The 16,799-nt window shown below is 37.4% G+C and overlaps 1 protein-coding gene across 3 annotated transcripts in view; it reads right to left on the bottom strand.

Moving 5' to 3' along the window:
* Positions 1-6,275: 6,275 nt before the first annotated feature.
* XRCC5 (X-ray repair cross complementing 5) overlaps positions 6,276-16,799 on the bottom strand; it is a 54,703-nt gene continuing 44,179 nt past the window's right edge. For all 3 annotated transcript variants that reach the window (XM_068195496.1, XM_068195495.1, XM_068195494.1), the window contains exons 17-21: positions 16,013-16,122; positions 15,435-15,531; positions 13,365-13,432; positions 8,615-8,686; positions 6,276-7,820 (exon numbers count right to left, since the gene is read on the bottom strand). In XM_068195496.1, coding sequence (XP_068051597.1) covers positions 7,806-7,820; positions 8,615-8,686; positions 13,365-13,432; positions 15,435-15,531; positions 16,013-16,122 — 362 coding nt within the window. In that variant the 3' untranslated portion in view covers positions 6,276-7,805. The remainder of the gene's footprint in view (positions 7,821-8,614; positions 8,687-13,364; positions 13,433-15,434; positions 15,532-16,012; positions 16,123-16,799) is intronic.

Genomic DNA, 16,799 nt, shown 5'->3' with positions numbered 1-16,799 from the left:
CACAAAAACTTCAGCAGTTACACTTCAGGGAAGGATATTATTTTGCTTTGGATACCTAACATATGTTTTCTCCATGTAGTTGTGACTTAGAGTTTCAATTCTCTTTACTCCACAATAAATATCTGAAACTGCCCACAGCTCTTCTGTGAAGAACAGAATAATCTTCCCTTGAGGAGTACACAGCTGTCTAGAAGGTGAAGCTGGTCCTGCCTTCCAGCACACTTCAATCTGTAACATATATCCATAATGTGGTCCCCTTGGGTATGTGTCATTCTTGTGTTTTAAGTTACAGTGACCTGTGGGTAGCAAAAGGTCATTTTTGCATGCTTTTCTCTCATCATGTTTGCTCCTTTTCACATGTCCTCTGTCTCATCACAGTTCTTACTTCTGAATCATCATCAGCTTTAGGTTAACAGGGATTATACACAATCTCATGTGTAAACCTCGAGCTGTGAGTCATTCGAATGCTAAAGCCTATATTGCTCCCATTTCCTGAGGACTGCAGAGAAATCTCTTGCAGACAAGCTACAACACAATTACATCTTGTCTTGCTGGACTAACCCTATTCCTTCTACATTGATTTTGTCACTGCTGCCCGAAGGGAACTTCACGACCATTTGCATTTTTAAATAGGTCAGTGTGTGTGTGTGTCTGGGAGAACTGTAAGTAAATGCTCATTATGTAAAACAGATCATTCTTTCTGGAATGTGAAAAGAGATATAGAAAGGCTGTTCTTTCCAATAATAAGCTTTGAAACATCATCTGTTTCATCTCCTTGCCTTTCAAAGTCATAACGTGGAATAACTGCTTCTCCATTTCTCCAGAATACCTCAGTCTTTGTCTATTTAATGTCTGCCTCTCATATATTCCTGGTGCCTGTGGGACACTTAATGGAACTCCCATAGTTCCATTTCTCCTCAAGACTAATGATCATGTTCTCCTCATGCCCAGGGAACATCACAATAACTTGCTTTTTTTTTCCTTCATTTATTCCCATCCACCCCAAATCTTCTGTCATAAAACTTTGGCACTGACATACCTTCTGTATATGAAGTCTCATTCAACCAAAGTCCATCAAAAGTCTTTCATCTGCCTTCCCTGGGAGATACCATAAGTAAACAACAGGCAGAGAGATTTTTGGTCAGAGCATGGTGCTAACAACACCAAGGTTGTGGGTTCAATGCCTTGTATGGGCCACTCACTTAAAAGTTGGACTTGATCACCCTTGTGTGTCCCTTCCAACTCAGGATATTCTGTGAAACTGTGAATAAATGGCCCCTAATGAGCCTTCAACAGAACTAAGAATAAAACCCTACTGTTGCTGTCCTCAACTAGTGAACCATATTAGCTCTCTTACATTCTTAGAAAATAAAACAATGAGAAAATTTTAATGCAGCTATGAAGGACACAGCCTGTTTCCCTTACTGTTTAATTTACAGGTTGATTTAGATGGAATCATTGAGGATTCACCTGTTATAGAATTCACCTCTTCTGGAGTACCTCCTTTATCTTTCAAGAAACCTGACCACCAGATCTCACAGAGTTTTGAGCCACCCCTTGTGACAAAGCCACAGACCCTTTACAAACAACATGCAGCAAGCCCACCCAGCTAAGCTATGTGCATTGTCCCTGTAAGTGCAGGTGCTCCCAAGTTTTCCTTGTTTGTTAGCCAGCAAAAGTACTAAAGACAGAAACCTTCCCTATCTCTGCCTCTTCAAGGCATTTCTGCATTTCTGCAGTAAGTGCATTATCCAAAGATAATGTTACTGTTGCTACTAATCAATGGCTTAATAGCTACAAAACACACTGATAGTCCTGGTACTTTAAGGGATAGCATATAAAACAAAAGCAAGTTCATTAAACATACGCAATTTCCCTACCATCAAACCAAGTTTCCTTCCCAAAATCTTTATTCCTTTTACTCAGGCAGAAAAAGGATATACTTGCTGGCTGATGTTATCTTTGATGAATTCCCCCCAGAAAATTAAGTGAATCAGCAAGCTGAGCTGCTAGAAGATCAGATGTTAGTTAAAGGTAGGATTCAGATGATATGTAAATTTGTACAGTAGCCAGCACAGTTCTGTGAAAGGTGGATTACTATCACTTATGCTATTCTCCTCTTGAGGAGCATTTAGCCTTCTAAACCTTGGTGTTAAACTGAAATGTGGAGATCCTACAGGTGACAACTACTGAAAGTTCCCAAGGAGTAATAGGGAGTAATCTACATCACAATCACTAGACAAAGATCATATGATTTCTCAACTCACCTTTGCTGAGCCATTTCTTATCCTTTGCAGGCGGAGAAATGACACCTTCTCAACATTCAGGACAACTGTGGACTAGACCAAATTCACACAGGACTCACACAGTATTAAGGCATCACAGGAAAATGCTCTTGGCTGGCTCTCATCCATTCAGATCAGAGCCTTCAATGCTGGCCTGCTAGGGACCAAAGGAAAAAAATTCTCTCCACCCCACTCCCTCCTTTTTCAGTAAGTAAAGGGTCCCTAAGCATTCTGATACAGCTCCTGTAACTCTTGTGAAAAGTCAGAGGGGCCATTTCTTCACACTGCAGATGTACTCACTCCATGGGGAGAGAACATTTGTCATTTGATTACTTGCATTAGCAGGCTGGAGAAGGCATTCTTATACATCCCAGTCATATAAAATTCCAGCAATCAGGTACTAACAGCTATTTTACCTTTCTTTTCCTAGCATGATGTCTGATCCACATGCTTCAGGCAAAAATATCTGCACCACAGTTGGTCTCCTCAGGGGCTTGTGCTCCCCTTATGCATTGTCTCAGATAGCAGACAGAAAACGTTTCTAGTTATACCCTACATTGGAGGTATTTCTGTTTTCTGATAATATCTTGAAAGCTGCAAGATTCACTCCCTTCTGGAGGAAAAGAAAATGACAGTTATTACTGCCTATTATTGTACTGTAAAATAGGAAGAAAGGAAGAGAGAGTTGGAACTCAGTAAGACCATGAAGAAAAACAACCCTTTGGTTTGATATATTTAAAGCAACAGTGAATATATTTCCATGGTCAACCTACTAATTCCATTATAGAGTCCTCAGACTTTCACAGCAGTCCATACAGCTGACTTGATGCATAGGGAGGGGTCCTAAGAATTAACACACCAGTAAATATATATGTGACCAAATCTGAGTACTTTTTAGTGCTGCAGAATAACTCATTATTTGGTAACAGCGAAAACTACTGTAAGTATTTCAGGTTACTGGCAAAAGAGGTGCTTCTGATGGTCAGCTGTTGAGACTTGTACTGGGGAAGCATCAGAAGGAACAGAATTAATTTTACTATGTCTCAGTCATGCTGTCTTCACAAAGTTTATTGGGAAGAAGCAGATTAATTTCTATCCAGCTTAAGTCACTAAAGTACAGTATGTGCAGAGTCAGATGAGCAAGAGTCTATTTTAAGGCACTCATCTCACATATGCGCTGAAGTTATACCTAGTCTGTAAAAACAAAATTGAGAGGTTTTCTAGTTCCTGTTATTTTCTTAAAAGCAAGCACTATTCATACTATTTTCATAAAAGCAAGCACAAGAGGGAAGGTAGAGGAGGACACAATCTTTCCACTTACCAAAACTTGCTGAATGGAAAAATATGATCAAACTTTAAGCTAAGCTTTGTTCAAAGGTTTTCCAAGTAATTTTCTTGTAAAGAGTATCTCTATGCCAGTTTTTAATGTGGAGTTCAATGCGGGTTTTGATCCTTTGGGAAAGGTAAGAGAGACTAAAAATCACAGCCTTGCCTTTTTTAAATATATCTATTTCAGACCTTCATATCAGAATATGATAGTATTACAAAAGAAAAGTTCACCTATTCTGGTTTCCTTTATTTTCTTTAATATGTGGTAATATATTCCTCTGAAATTTTCAGGTTCAGTAATCACAAGAAAAGAAGAGTCCAAACTGGTACAGAACTTCTTCTAGAGCTGCCCTCAAAACAGTGCAGAGAAATGCTATACACAAACTCTACCCCCCAGAAAGGCAAGTCACCTCTTGCAGAAGTCAGTGCTGCCTTACTTTACCAGCACTTTAAGTGGTGAGGGTTTGTTGAAAGAACTGTTTTATTTATGTGATAATTCTTCAAAGGACTAATAAACAAAAGCCTGGGTGGGCCTCCAGTCCCCTGCTAGTGCTGTGAACATTTTGAGTTTTTAAAAAATCTTTGTAACCTGCATCTCAAAAAAGACACAAGAAAACTTGGAGGTTTCCTACATCTGACATTCACAAGTGCTCCCAGCACTGAGCTCCAATACGGTAATGGTACCAAGAGAAAAATGAATATGGAAGGGGAAAGGAAGCAAAGCTGAAAATTTAGTGGAAATGAGATTTCCACTGTCACAAACCAACAGCTAAATTTAAAGTGCTTATTTCACACTGACAGCGGTGAGGCTGAACAAATCCAAACCCACCCTTACAAGCACAGCAGCAACATCTACCAGTGTATTTGCCAGCTTAGCAACATGCAAGTCAGAACTGTTCTTTCCAGATTATCCCCAACCCTACTGAGATCACAAGGGAATTCCTCCCTTGCCTCGTGTGCAAATGCAGACTATAAAAATGGCCTGTGTCTTTAGAATTCACAACTGAGAGATGATTTTCCTTCGTCTTTTTCTAATTCCTAAGATCCTGCTCCAACATCAAACAGACAATTCTGTCAAAACCCAAGCACCAGAAAAGTTTGCAAGATGTAAATCCACCCTGGCAACTAAGAGACCACAGTGCAGCAGAACAGGTCTCTTCACATTAGAAGTGTTTTGATGGTACGTGTAACACTTCTGTGCCACATTCTCAGGACAGAGATGAAGCCTTGCTTTCAGAATTCTCCAAACATGTTGACATTATACTGTTGACCTGACATTCATTTCAACCTGATTAGTATCACACAAATCACAAGTCTTAACTATGTAACATTCTAGATGTTATGTTTTTATTACTGTGGCATATTGACAACTGTCCAAGAGAACAAATTTGGTTTCTGAGTACAAAAGGAATGAGACCAAACTTGAGAACAGCATAACAAGTAGCAGACCCCACTACAGTGACAGAGCAAAATGCTTTGTGCAGAACTGATATAGCCTAGATATTTACAGATTCACAGTATAATTGTAACCAGAACAGTCTTACTCTTCCTCTATGACTCCCAAACCCAGTATTTTGTCCTTTTCTGTGGAGTACTCTCAGTTCCATGCTATGGTCCTAGATCCCTCACATATTACTTACCCTTTCTGGTATAATACTTTTGGATATTCTCCTCCTCCCAAAGTCCACACTGCAAAATATTTTTTTTAGTCCACACTCCTGTTCTAATTAAGGAAGAGAAGTCTTCACAGTCTTCTTTTTTGTAGATGCTCTGATAATTTCTCTGCCTATAAAGTACATTACAAGGGATGTTCTGCTGCTTGCAGGAAAACAAATGCACTTTATGTTTCCTTTATAGCTGCTTTTGAAGTGAACACCTAACTGCTCTAGTGCTCCTGAGGACTGGTCAGTGTGGCAATTGAAAATGAGAATTCTCACTGTAAACAGTGAGTCAGCCTACTAAACAGTAAGTCAGACTTTGCAATTGAAATTGTGAGCTTAAACTAAATGCAAGATCTCTTTCAGTCATTGAATGAGAGCCTGAAAGCTGATCCTTTGCCAAAGAACAAATGTAACATTAGGCTGCTGATGTGACAGACCCTCACTAAGATCAGAAGCTTCTGAAGACTGAACTCAGAAGCCTGGGCAGAATGAAAGATGATTTTCTTGCCTTCCAAGAATTCACTTTTATTTATTTTGAGCCATAAATTCTCATTCCTCTTCTCAGTACTAGCAACTCAATCACCACACTGATCCTACCTGTACATATTGTGCTGTACAGGTAGCAAGAAGATCTATGCAACAATTCTCCATGAACTAAATGTATATTCTTTGACAGAAGCAACACACTCTAGAAATGTGGTCAACTAAATCAAAATAAACAAAGTAACTCCATATTCTGCTCACCAGGTTCTATATTCTGTGTGGTCTTGACCTGAGATGTTCTCATCATCTCTGCAATATAGAAAAAACTACTTTACTGGGGTGTTGCAAAGTTTGGAGTTCATAAAAAATAGAATAAGTATACTCTGCTTCTGTGGAGGAATTTTGATATTCAATGTTTGCATTGTAGGCCCAGCAAAGGGGCTTTTGATAGTTTCCTTTAGGCACTGCATAAGTAGTCACCTGATTTTAGCAAACATGACACTGAAGACAAAACCCAACCTTTAAAATATTTTTATTAAACAAAAAAAAAAAGTGTAAAAGAAACCCCCAGCCAGTATACTCCATATATTGGCCTTTAAAACACTGATCAAATAATCCTTATTTACAGTTGAGAAAAATATCTTCTGGTGATACAAAAGCTATAAAGGTCTGCAAAAATCACTTGCTCCCTGCCATCTGCATTTGAGGAATGCTTTCAACTCAGTCAGGATAGAATGTAAGACAGGAGAGAGTAGGTTGCTGTGTAAGGAAGTAGGGGCAAAAATCAATTGCTATTTCCCAAACAGGAGCTGTTGGCCACTATAAAGTGCAAATATTCCACAACATTTTGCAACTACAGATCATGATTTTTCCTTTTTTTGTGATCTTAATATAATTTTGCACAGTATATTTATACATTTATAATAATGAAACAACAGCTTTTAAAGGAATGAATCTGGTTAGAACAGACAAGCATGTGTGAAGGTGTCATTACTGTCTCTTCAGCTCTGTAATCAGACTTGGATGTCTCTTTCTAAGCAGTATTTGACTAGTTTGGATTGCTCTGTGTAGACATTATTCCATCCTGGTTACCATTATTAACTATTATCACATACCTATCACAGCTGTCAGCGTACAGCTCTGAGGGATTCTTCTGCTCTGGGTTAGCAGTTCTCAGCAGTGTATGGAATGGATACAGAACTGATTCATTCTCCTTCTAGTACCAGGGGCATCTACAGTAACCTACTAGCTAAAAGTCGAAAAAAATCAAAAAATCCCAGCACATGAAACATGAAAATGTGTGACAGAAAGGGACAGAGACCTTGGGCTGCTGTGAGCTGACAGGAGAGAGAACCTGTAGTACAGAGATGACCATAATTACTGATCTGGGGTCAGTGTGGCAAAATCAGCACACGCTGCTGTGTGCCTTAGATTCTCTTGTGTATTTCAAACTATTAACGTGTGAGTCCCTGGCCTAGAATTTTTTCCCACAAGCCTCTGTGGTGGTTTTCATGGTGCTTTGTTGGGTTTTTTTGCTATATCTTGTTTTTTGTTTATTTGAGTTGGTTGGTTAGTTTTTTTTTTAAGTATGAAAATAAGAGACTTTTCCCCTTCTGTAACAATAAACGTATAGGGTTACCTCCACTAAATATTCAGTATTACCTGGTAACCTTGCTGTGACATTTCTGTCTTCCTTCCCAGGCAATGCAACATGAATTTCAGGCATCAGAGCAGATTCTCATTAAATTTAGTAGTGTTCAGCTAATACAAAGGACAAGCTAAATTCAGTGCTAAAGAAAAGAAAAAAAAAAAAGATGCCTTAAAGGTATCATTACTTCCCAAATATTTCAGACAATTTCAATCTTCTGCTCTAGTTTTGAAAGTCAGATGACATTTATACCAGCTGGAAACGTTTCTTGGATTTCTGTTCTCATCTGAGAAAATAAAGATGGATGTACTGTCTTCTCATTAGCATCTTTTTTTGTGTCCCATTTCACAGAGACATCTCTTCGAAACCTTTGCTTCCACAGTCACCATATATCACTGGTCACATCATGTCCAGCTGCAAACAGAAGAAAGAGATTTGAAAGAAGCAGCATCGAAGTTATTTCTTACATGTGTTCAGAACTGTGGAAACCAAGCATATTTGGAAATCCTTATCATGTAACATAAATAGATTACACAGAATTCAGTACTAATCTTCTATAAAATCCAAAAACAAACCTAAAAATCTCCTCTTCACATAATCATCTGTGCAATTTATAGATTTTTAAAAGTACAGTCCAAATGTAGAAATCTGTTATCAAAGCTTCTTTAAAACCATCTACACCATCAGCTTAAGCCTTGGAGACAGATTTGTAATGAGTCAGCCTGTAAAAGACAGCTGAAATATTTATTAAAAAAACTGGTATCCTTGAATTTCAGCAAGCCTATGTGGAAAAGTTTAATTCATAAGATCAAAACATATTTTTAAAAATGTTTTTGGGTTTTCAACCCACATAAGTAGCTGTTCAAGATCTACAAACCTTTTAAAATGCTATTATAGTAAATTGTACCAATCCACTGTTAAATGAGTGGCTCACTGGCTATTTTGAAGCATATTAGAAGACATATTTTGCCCCTATAAACACCTGTGTTACTACATCACATAGTATTTGCCATCATGAAATTATACACCTGGCTAAGTTTTACAACAGCAAGTAAGTAATTTCATGTGGCTCTTCTGATTCAATTCCTTAGGTGTTTTCTAAACCATGCACTCTAATATCTACTGCTTTAAAAAGCATTTGGCTCTCTCATTGCACCTTCCACTTAGAACTTAATTCTAAAGCCACACCATATCTTTATGGTACTCACCAGATCATCAACATCACCACCTTCATCTGTAGGAGGCAGAGTTTCATTTTTCTGTTCTTTTGGAGCCAAGAACTAAAAAAAAAAAAAAAAAAGCAATACTGACAAAACTGAGAACCTTTAATGTGAAATTAACAATGTCTCCTCTGTTTATCAAAACAAAGCCACCTGAAATTAAAAACCAGGAAGGAAGTGTTTTCTGGTTTCCACCCTCCAAATCCATATTAAACTACAAAAAACTTTGAAAGACTTGCTTTTAAAGGATTTTATGTGTCAAAAACCAGACATAACGATATGGTTCTTGAGACAACACATTGTGAGGCTGTAGAGCAGCCTGTGATAAGGATGCTGCAAATATTATTCCCTAGACTAGGGGGAGATAAGAAAGATGCATAGAAGAGAAATAATTTGAAGTCTACTATGTCCACAGAAACAACCTCAGGCACAAAAAGATTTTGAGACATCAGTGGCTGCAGCCTGGGACTACACATTTTTCTCTACCCATCCCTTTTTGTCCACTGTCAGATGGGATTCTGGATTAGATGGAAATTTTATCAGTTTCAGTTTAACCAGGTTTATGATCTTAAAAAATATTGTGTAGCTACACAATGCTCAGGGATAACAAAATGCCCCCAATGATATGAGTACATACATGAGGGTGACCAATGGCTTCTTTGAGACATTTCCTACACACAGCATTCTAGTTCTGTGTTGAATTTTTAAGCTTCCCCATTTAATTCAATTAGCATTTACCAAATGAACAAAGATATGAATTTAAAAAAAACTCTCTAATATGCAAGATTGGTTAGAATGCCAGTCTTAAAAATGGAAAACTCATTATGTAAAATTACATTGCTGTAGCTGCTGATACAACTCACCATATGCCCTTCACTTAAAGCATGACATTCATAAACAGAAGAGAAAGGTAAGTTGCTCAGATACGATAAAAACTGAAATCAAACATACAGACAATATCTGGAGTACAACCACCTCCAAATTATTTCACAGATTTTTCTCTTCACCTAAAAAAACCCAAAACACTAAAATGGTAGGGAAAAAAATGGCAATACTTAACTCTTACTTAAAAAAGCATTCAGTTGTCTACAAATCCTGGTTACTACCTTTTTACCAATATCCTTAATACAAAATCTTTTTTTCTTCTTATTATTAAACTGCACCAGAGCAAGTATACAGAGCTAGAAACAACCCTGCCCCCAAGAAAACATAGGTATGAAGCAAACGAGGAAAAGCCACATTGCCAGACTTGGAGTTCTGTCATCCTTAAATCAGAAACAACTTCACTACAACTCCAGATGATGAAAGAGAACAGCTAAGTAGAAAATAGCCACATTAAACAGGCTATAAATACCTGCTTAGATAACTCTTTTGTGCTCCTAAAAGGGAGTTGCTGTTCAGCTGGGGAGTTCAACTGTATCAGCCAGAGAGGTTGTGTAAGAGGTCATGGGATCCCTATTAACATCACCAATCTTGGAGACCATGCATTTGTAGTGTGAAAAGCTTAAGCATTATTTTAAATAAATAAAATATTCTGACCCTTCTCTAGAACCCCAGTAACAGCTTCAGGCATGGGGCAAAACGCTGACTTTCCTGTTGTATCCTCTAGGATGAAAAGCAAATACATCATGTTCGGGTAACACCAAAGACAGAGGATACAGGCAACCTCTGTCTCATTGTGTCAGAGACCAAAGGTAAGACCTTTCCTATATCCTAAGCAGCAACAACCAAGAGAAATATAGAAATCTCACTCCACAGACAACATTCATGTTCTCACATGCTAAGTTTAACTTATTGTAGAGATTCTAAAGCTGAAAAAAAAGGCAGGGAATGTGACAGAAGCAATTAGAATTTCAGGAGGCTGTACATCTGTTTATCTTTTTTGTTGGAAGAGTTCTTAATCTAGTAGTAATATAAAGCACATACTATGAAACTAAAAGCTAATGACATTTGTCAGCTCTGAAAAGCTTTTTGTGCCAGATCAAATTTCCTTTTTTCACATTTAATTAAGAGTCAATTGGTATTTCTGAAAGTAGCACATTTATCAAAATTTTTACTATCAGCTTTCTCATGCTAAATTATGCAAAGGAAACTAAAAGCTAGAGAAATGTACAATGAAGATTTGCAGTAAATTGAAACCTGAAGTTTCCACCAAATGCTGAACATCTGAAGTTGGGTTTTTTCCCTGAAAACCTGTTTTACATTTATGCAAAAGCAAATTACATATAATAGCTGTGCTGAAATCCATTATCTTCCCCAAAGCAACCAGAAAAAGCACTTGACATCCCTGCTCTTTTAACCTACCATCCTCATGATCTAAAAAGAGTATCTCCACTATTACAGGGGAAAAAAATTCTCAGTGATAGGAAAATATGCATGCATAACCTACCTCAAGCAAAAAGAAAAAGGAAAGTTTGACCTGTCTAATAAGCAGCCTGGTAAGTCTTCCTTTTTCCTGCAGACAGCAACCCTATATAAAACTTGTAATCTTACAGACAAAACAGTCTTGAAACTACTAGCAGTTAGTAAACAGCACATAAGAGAATGGGCTTTTGTGTCACAAAGGACAACACTGACAGACAACCCCATGACCTACAGGCTTGCACATAACCTCTACAGAGGTGAAGAAAACTTGTATCTTACCCTGTTGGGAATTTTGAAAAAAATCCAATGTAACCCTTAAGTGAAGGGTATCGCTTTCAGAAAACAAATTAAGCACTTTTGCAATCTGCTGTAGACCTAGGAAAATGCTGCCTTGTATTACACAGGAAAACAGTGGCAGGGTTTAATTGGACCAAAGAGGACTAGATTTTATACCAGCCCCACAATATCAAGACAAAATATTCTAATCCTGCAGATCTTACTCCAAGAATACACAGTTTCTTAATGAAAAAGTCATATGACTTAACAGACAATGGGAATTAGGGTTCTGGGTTTGGATTTGGACAGTGTGTGGGGAGATGGTTATCAAGTGAATATCTGGAATTGCCAACTGCTTAGTTAGCAAAGAGATGCAATCCAATTACTCTGGAAGTTCAAGTAACTGTCATATTAGAGAACTCTGCTGCAAAACTGATTTCATGCAATGTCTTGTATTCCTCCAATTTAATGGGAAGATATAGCTATTGTATGACCAAATGATCCATCATAAAATGACCTTCGGTCACATAATAGTTTCCTATATTGCAATAGATGGTGATTGCAGGATGATGGTAAACAGAAATGTAAATTTGCAGTCAGCCTATAAATGCCTTCTCCAGCTTAGCCTGGCAGCTGTGAACCCAGTCCTTGATACTCTTTGTGCTGCATTCCTTTGCAGGCACAGTATTTTTTAGCTACCACAAGCTCACAGTGAAGACAATGGTATGCTGCAAGGTCTTTGTGGCTAACAGAGATTTCCTTAAGGAACAGTGGCTATTTCACACAGCATTAGCACATTTTTTTAAGCATCAGTGGTAGTTTCAGACTAGAAAGTACAGTTCTCAAGAACAATATTGTCTTAGGAAGTTTCCAAGTAAATTCATAGCACTTGAAGTAGATAAAGACTGATACTCTTTAAAACCACCACTGGGGGAAAAGTTGCTCTGTACATTTATGTGCAATGATAAACAGCCAGAAGGTCCTTCATGTCTAGAAAAATCAGCATACTCTGTCATTTGTATCCTGCACATGTGCTCAGCTTTCTGGACTCCTGGTTTGTTAGCTTTTCACTTTCATGACATTTCTGTGCCTTCTTCACCTAGAGGTAAACTGTCACAGACAAAAAAAGCAGTTTCAAAAATACAACCTTTTTCTACTCATTAACTAAATCATAGAGAACCTACGTCTACCCACTTCTGGCTATTGCTTATGGAAGGCCTGGAAGTTGCAAAAGTCGATGTGCCATCTTTTATAAAAGCTACCTCTCTGCAAAATGGTGATTTTAGACACAGCTTTACCTTCAGGGGCGTCTGTGATACAAGGACCTTTTTCCTAAACTAACAGCCTGATACAAAAACATCCATCTTATCCTTTCCACACAAATATAATTTTTGACAGCAGCTCTGAATTCTGCTTCCTTACAAAGAGAAGGCACCATTCTGCCTGTTACAATTCAGTCCTTTGTAACTGGGACATCCTTCGTTCATCACTGTAGTTATTGAAATGTTACATATCTGTAGAAATCATACCTGCAAATAGCCCAAAACTCCCATTTCCAAAAGGATCTAATATGGTCACCAATAACACCCCCAGCATCACATATGATGTCCACCAATCCACAAGAGCTGCATGAAGTGAAAATATTGGTACCACTGCATGTATGGTGAAAACTAGCCTCAACAACCTGAATTGCTGGAGCTCATAAAACCTTTAAAAAAAAAACTACCAGATTTTTGAACTGGTGCTACCAGTAAGAACATATTTCTTTCTGTGAAGTTCAAATAGTGATCTTACATATGTAAATAGCTCTCTGCTGTTCCACTACACTGAGTTGCTGAAGTTCCTGTTCTTTGTAGAAGATATTTTCAGATAATTTCAATACATGCTACTTTTTAAAGACCAATTATAGTAAAACATTGTAGTACATGCTAAGGTATTTTTGCTCTGAAATGCAGAAGTTTCAATTGTGTAGCAAATGAACATTCTTATTTCTTCATATGGATCTTATTTCATTCAGCTGAAGATTTATCCACATAAGAAAGTCTTCAGTGCCACAGCAAGGGCTCTATACAAACAGATGCTCATGAAAAAATGATACCTTCTCAGCCTCTTCACCCGTCACCAAACTTTCTTCCGCTTCATCTTTAGTGATCAAAGAAATTCTTTCTGAAAAAAACCCATAAAATATCATTAGAAGATTTCCCAAAAATTCACCTAATGCTAGAAGTGAAAAAAAATGTTTCACATTCCAACTTCTGGATGTGTCATCATCACCAGCATAAAAGAATATCACTCAAAGGAAAATGTGACTTGCATAAATGAGTCAACTATGATATAAAACATGATATAAAAATAAATTAATGAGCATATTCATAAGCACGCGGAAGTATCCATTTAGGAAACTGCTAATATTGTGACAATCAAACTAATGAGACACTAAAATCATAGATCACAGATGAAATGCTGAAAATCTATTAAAAATTATACTTTTAGTCATTCACAGCATGCTCTTAGGTCCTCAGCAAAAATTAACTCCTAGCATTCAGACACTTGTGCTGTGATTACCTAGTCTGACTACCAAAGTGCTGGTCCTGCCCCACTTTGCTCCTTGGTTGTGCCAGCAGCACCACCCTATGCAGCGATGTCCCACCCCCCCAAAAAAAAACTTCAAAAAATTTTCCATTTATTTTGACCCCAACAGTTTTTCCAGCCCAGTTCATCACTTGGCCATACAAATGCTTGTGCCTGAATAAGCAGCTGTGGCTGTGAGAGCAAAGAATAGGAGATCCATAGAAATTTCAGCAGCAGTGTAAGCATAGAATCACCTCCTTGTGCCCACAGAGCCACATGGCAGGGTTTCGTGAAACAAAAATTTGTCAAACAGATCTGCCTTTCTTCTGAGCCTCTAACTCATTAACTTACATCCATCTTCTTTTGGTGATGGCAGTCACTCATGACAAGACCCAATGCACATCACACTTGGTAGAAAAGAGGGGATGGGTCACGTGGCAAGAATGAGAGAAAACAGAACTTCTGCTCTTGTTAGCAGCAAGTGAAAAGCAATTTCAGCTGCCTACTGAGAACAGCCAGATTATGCATTAAGCACCAAGATTTCATTTCACCATGTTCTCAAAAGAAGATAATCTATGCTGCATGAAATATCATCTCTCTCTGTATTTGTCTGGTTGATTTTTTCCTCAAAAACATACTCCAGTTTGTCAAAAACTCTGAGTTATACTAACTAAAAACTATTCATGGCTTTGAAAGATCCAAGTTTGCTACTTTCAAAGTTTATTGGTTTCTTTTTCCAAATTTATACAGAGAAGGTCCCCTACAGCGCTACTGAATATAATGTTCTTGTCAGTGTTGTCCTGTGCTGTTTTTTTCACATTGCTAAACAAATTCCCATCCTGTAATTCAAAGTTGGATGAAGTAGACATTACAGCATGTCTGGAGTTCATCACTTTGAATGGTACTACACAAAATCACATCATTGCATTTTATAGCATGCACCCTTCAGAGATACAGCTGGGCATTTAACAGATTTTCTTAGCATTGGTTCCAATTAAAAACAAGAGTATGATGTAAAAGATTTTTTTTAGTCCACTACATTTTCTATTTGTGAAAATGTTCCTTTATTTATCACTCGTGTAGTCTCTGAATGTCTTTTAGAATGGCACTGCCTTGTATCTCCCAGTTTAATCATAGGTAGGTGTCATATTACCACATATTCTGTCCTTCAGGTTGCTTAAATACGAAATGATCAGTGACACATTTCAACGCTACCTATGACTTTTTGGAAGCTTAAACTGCAAGAATCTTTTTATAGCTCTGAGTTTTTTCCATTTATTCTGAAATTGTGTCTTCTCCTTACCCCATAACATTTAATTTGTCTCTTCTTCCACAATTAATTTACCATTTCAACAAGACTTGGCACTGCATTATGAATAATGCTGATATGAAACTATTAGTGCAGAAAAGGAAAGGAAACTGCAACATGAAAGTTTTTTTTTTTTTTTTTTTTTTTTAACAGGCTGCAGGAATGAAGCATATCAAAATGCTGCAGTGGGGTTAGTTTAAGTGCCCTACTATTAATGAAGTTTTCTTACTTAGTGGATAAATGCAATACAACTAGAATTTGTCTAGTTTTTATTAAATGCCATCCTACCTTGGACCATGATCTCCCAGAAATCAGATAAGGCTTTATCTTCCAACTTTGATTTCAGGGCCTGCAGAAAATCATTAAAGCACTGCACCTTGGACAGCTGAAAAAAAATGTAACAGCAACTGTAAGCAAGAAATATTAAAACTACTAAAGAGCACTGCAAGCTTAATCCTTCATGAAGTCATTTAACATGGTGAATACAAACATCTCTACAGAATTTGGGGTTTTTTTTCTATTAAAACTGTGAGTTCTAAAGAAAGGTGAGCCACAAAAAGTGCTTCTCAGAACGCTAGAAAGACTTTCTAGGAAATACCTTTGTTGAAGAAGAAAACTGTAGGATTGTACTTTTAACTAGCACAAACATCAGGTCATAGGCCTTCTGTTTTATGTTTAAAAAAAAAAAACAAAGAGCAAATAATACCAGAGAGGTATTATTATCCCCACTCCCATAAAATGCAACTCTATTTCTAAAATTTGAAACATACATAAATTCTTTTTGCTGCAGCAATAGATTATCAAGCAAATAGGCCCATCATGCCTTTAATTTGAAAGAGGTCAGAGTATTCACACATTAACATTACCTTCATGGCCTCCTCTCTAAAAACTCTGATACAGTTAATCCCTTTCAAGTAGTACTGTGAACCTTTATTTTCCAAGAACTGATCAATGCGGTTAATCAACTGCCGACTCACTGGAAGACAAGGAGAAATAAACTGATAAATAAAAGAATGCACACTTTCAAGGAAAAAAAAATCCAACTTTTCTTTTACATCTTTCTTTTTCTACTCCACAGGCATCTAAGTAGTTAATCATACCCACACTGCCTCAAGCTATGCAAGTTAATAATTGTTATATAAGCTAGTGACAATAATTTCAGCCTCTCTGGAAAAGCCAGATATACTAGGAAGAACCTCAAGCATGTCCAAGGCAAACTTTTCCCTGAAAGCCAAAAAAAAAATGCAGTGGCCTAACTTGTTTGATAAAAATTTGGGATCCTAAAGCTTAGGAAGGATAATGTTTTACAACACAAGCACATCCCCTAAACATCCCTTGCAATCAATGCATATTTCAATAAAAGCGTTAAATTTATGAAAAAGGTGTAATAATGTCAAACCAACATGTGTAGGGTGACTGCAGTTAAAAGACCTTGCTGTTATTGACATCAGAGTATGTCTTGTCTTTTTCTTGCACAGGTAGTTTGATAATTTTTCATCAGAGCAGAGAGGTTTGTGATTATAGAGATTATAAACTGTGCATGCCTAACAGAAAGAATCAGAAGTAAACAGTGAGACCTGTACCAAAACGAAGGGGAACACCAGTTTTACCCTTACTGTTGAGCTCCTAAAAGGTAGGTAGCTGTAAACCACT

Source organism: Anomalospiza imberbis, chromosome 7, assembly GCF_031753505.1.
Source record: "Anomalospiza imberbis isolate Cuckoo-Finch-1a 21T00152 chromosome 7, ASM3175350v1, whole genome shotgun sequence".
Taxonomy (NCBI): domain Eukaryota; kingdom Metazoa; phylum Chordata; class Aves; order Passeriformes; family Viduidae; genus Anomalospiza; species Anomalospiza imberbis.
Note: the sequence above shows the minus strand (reverse complement) of the source record. Positions and strands in the feature narration are given on the sequence as shown.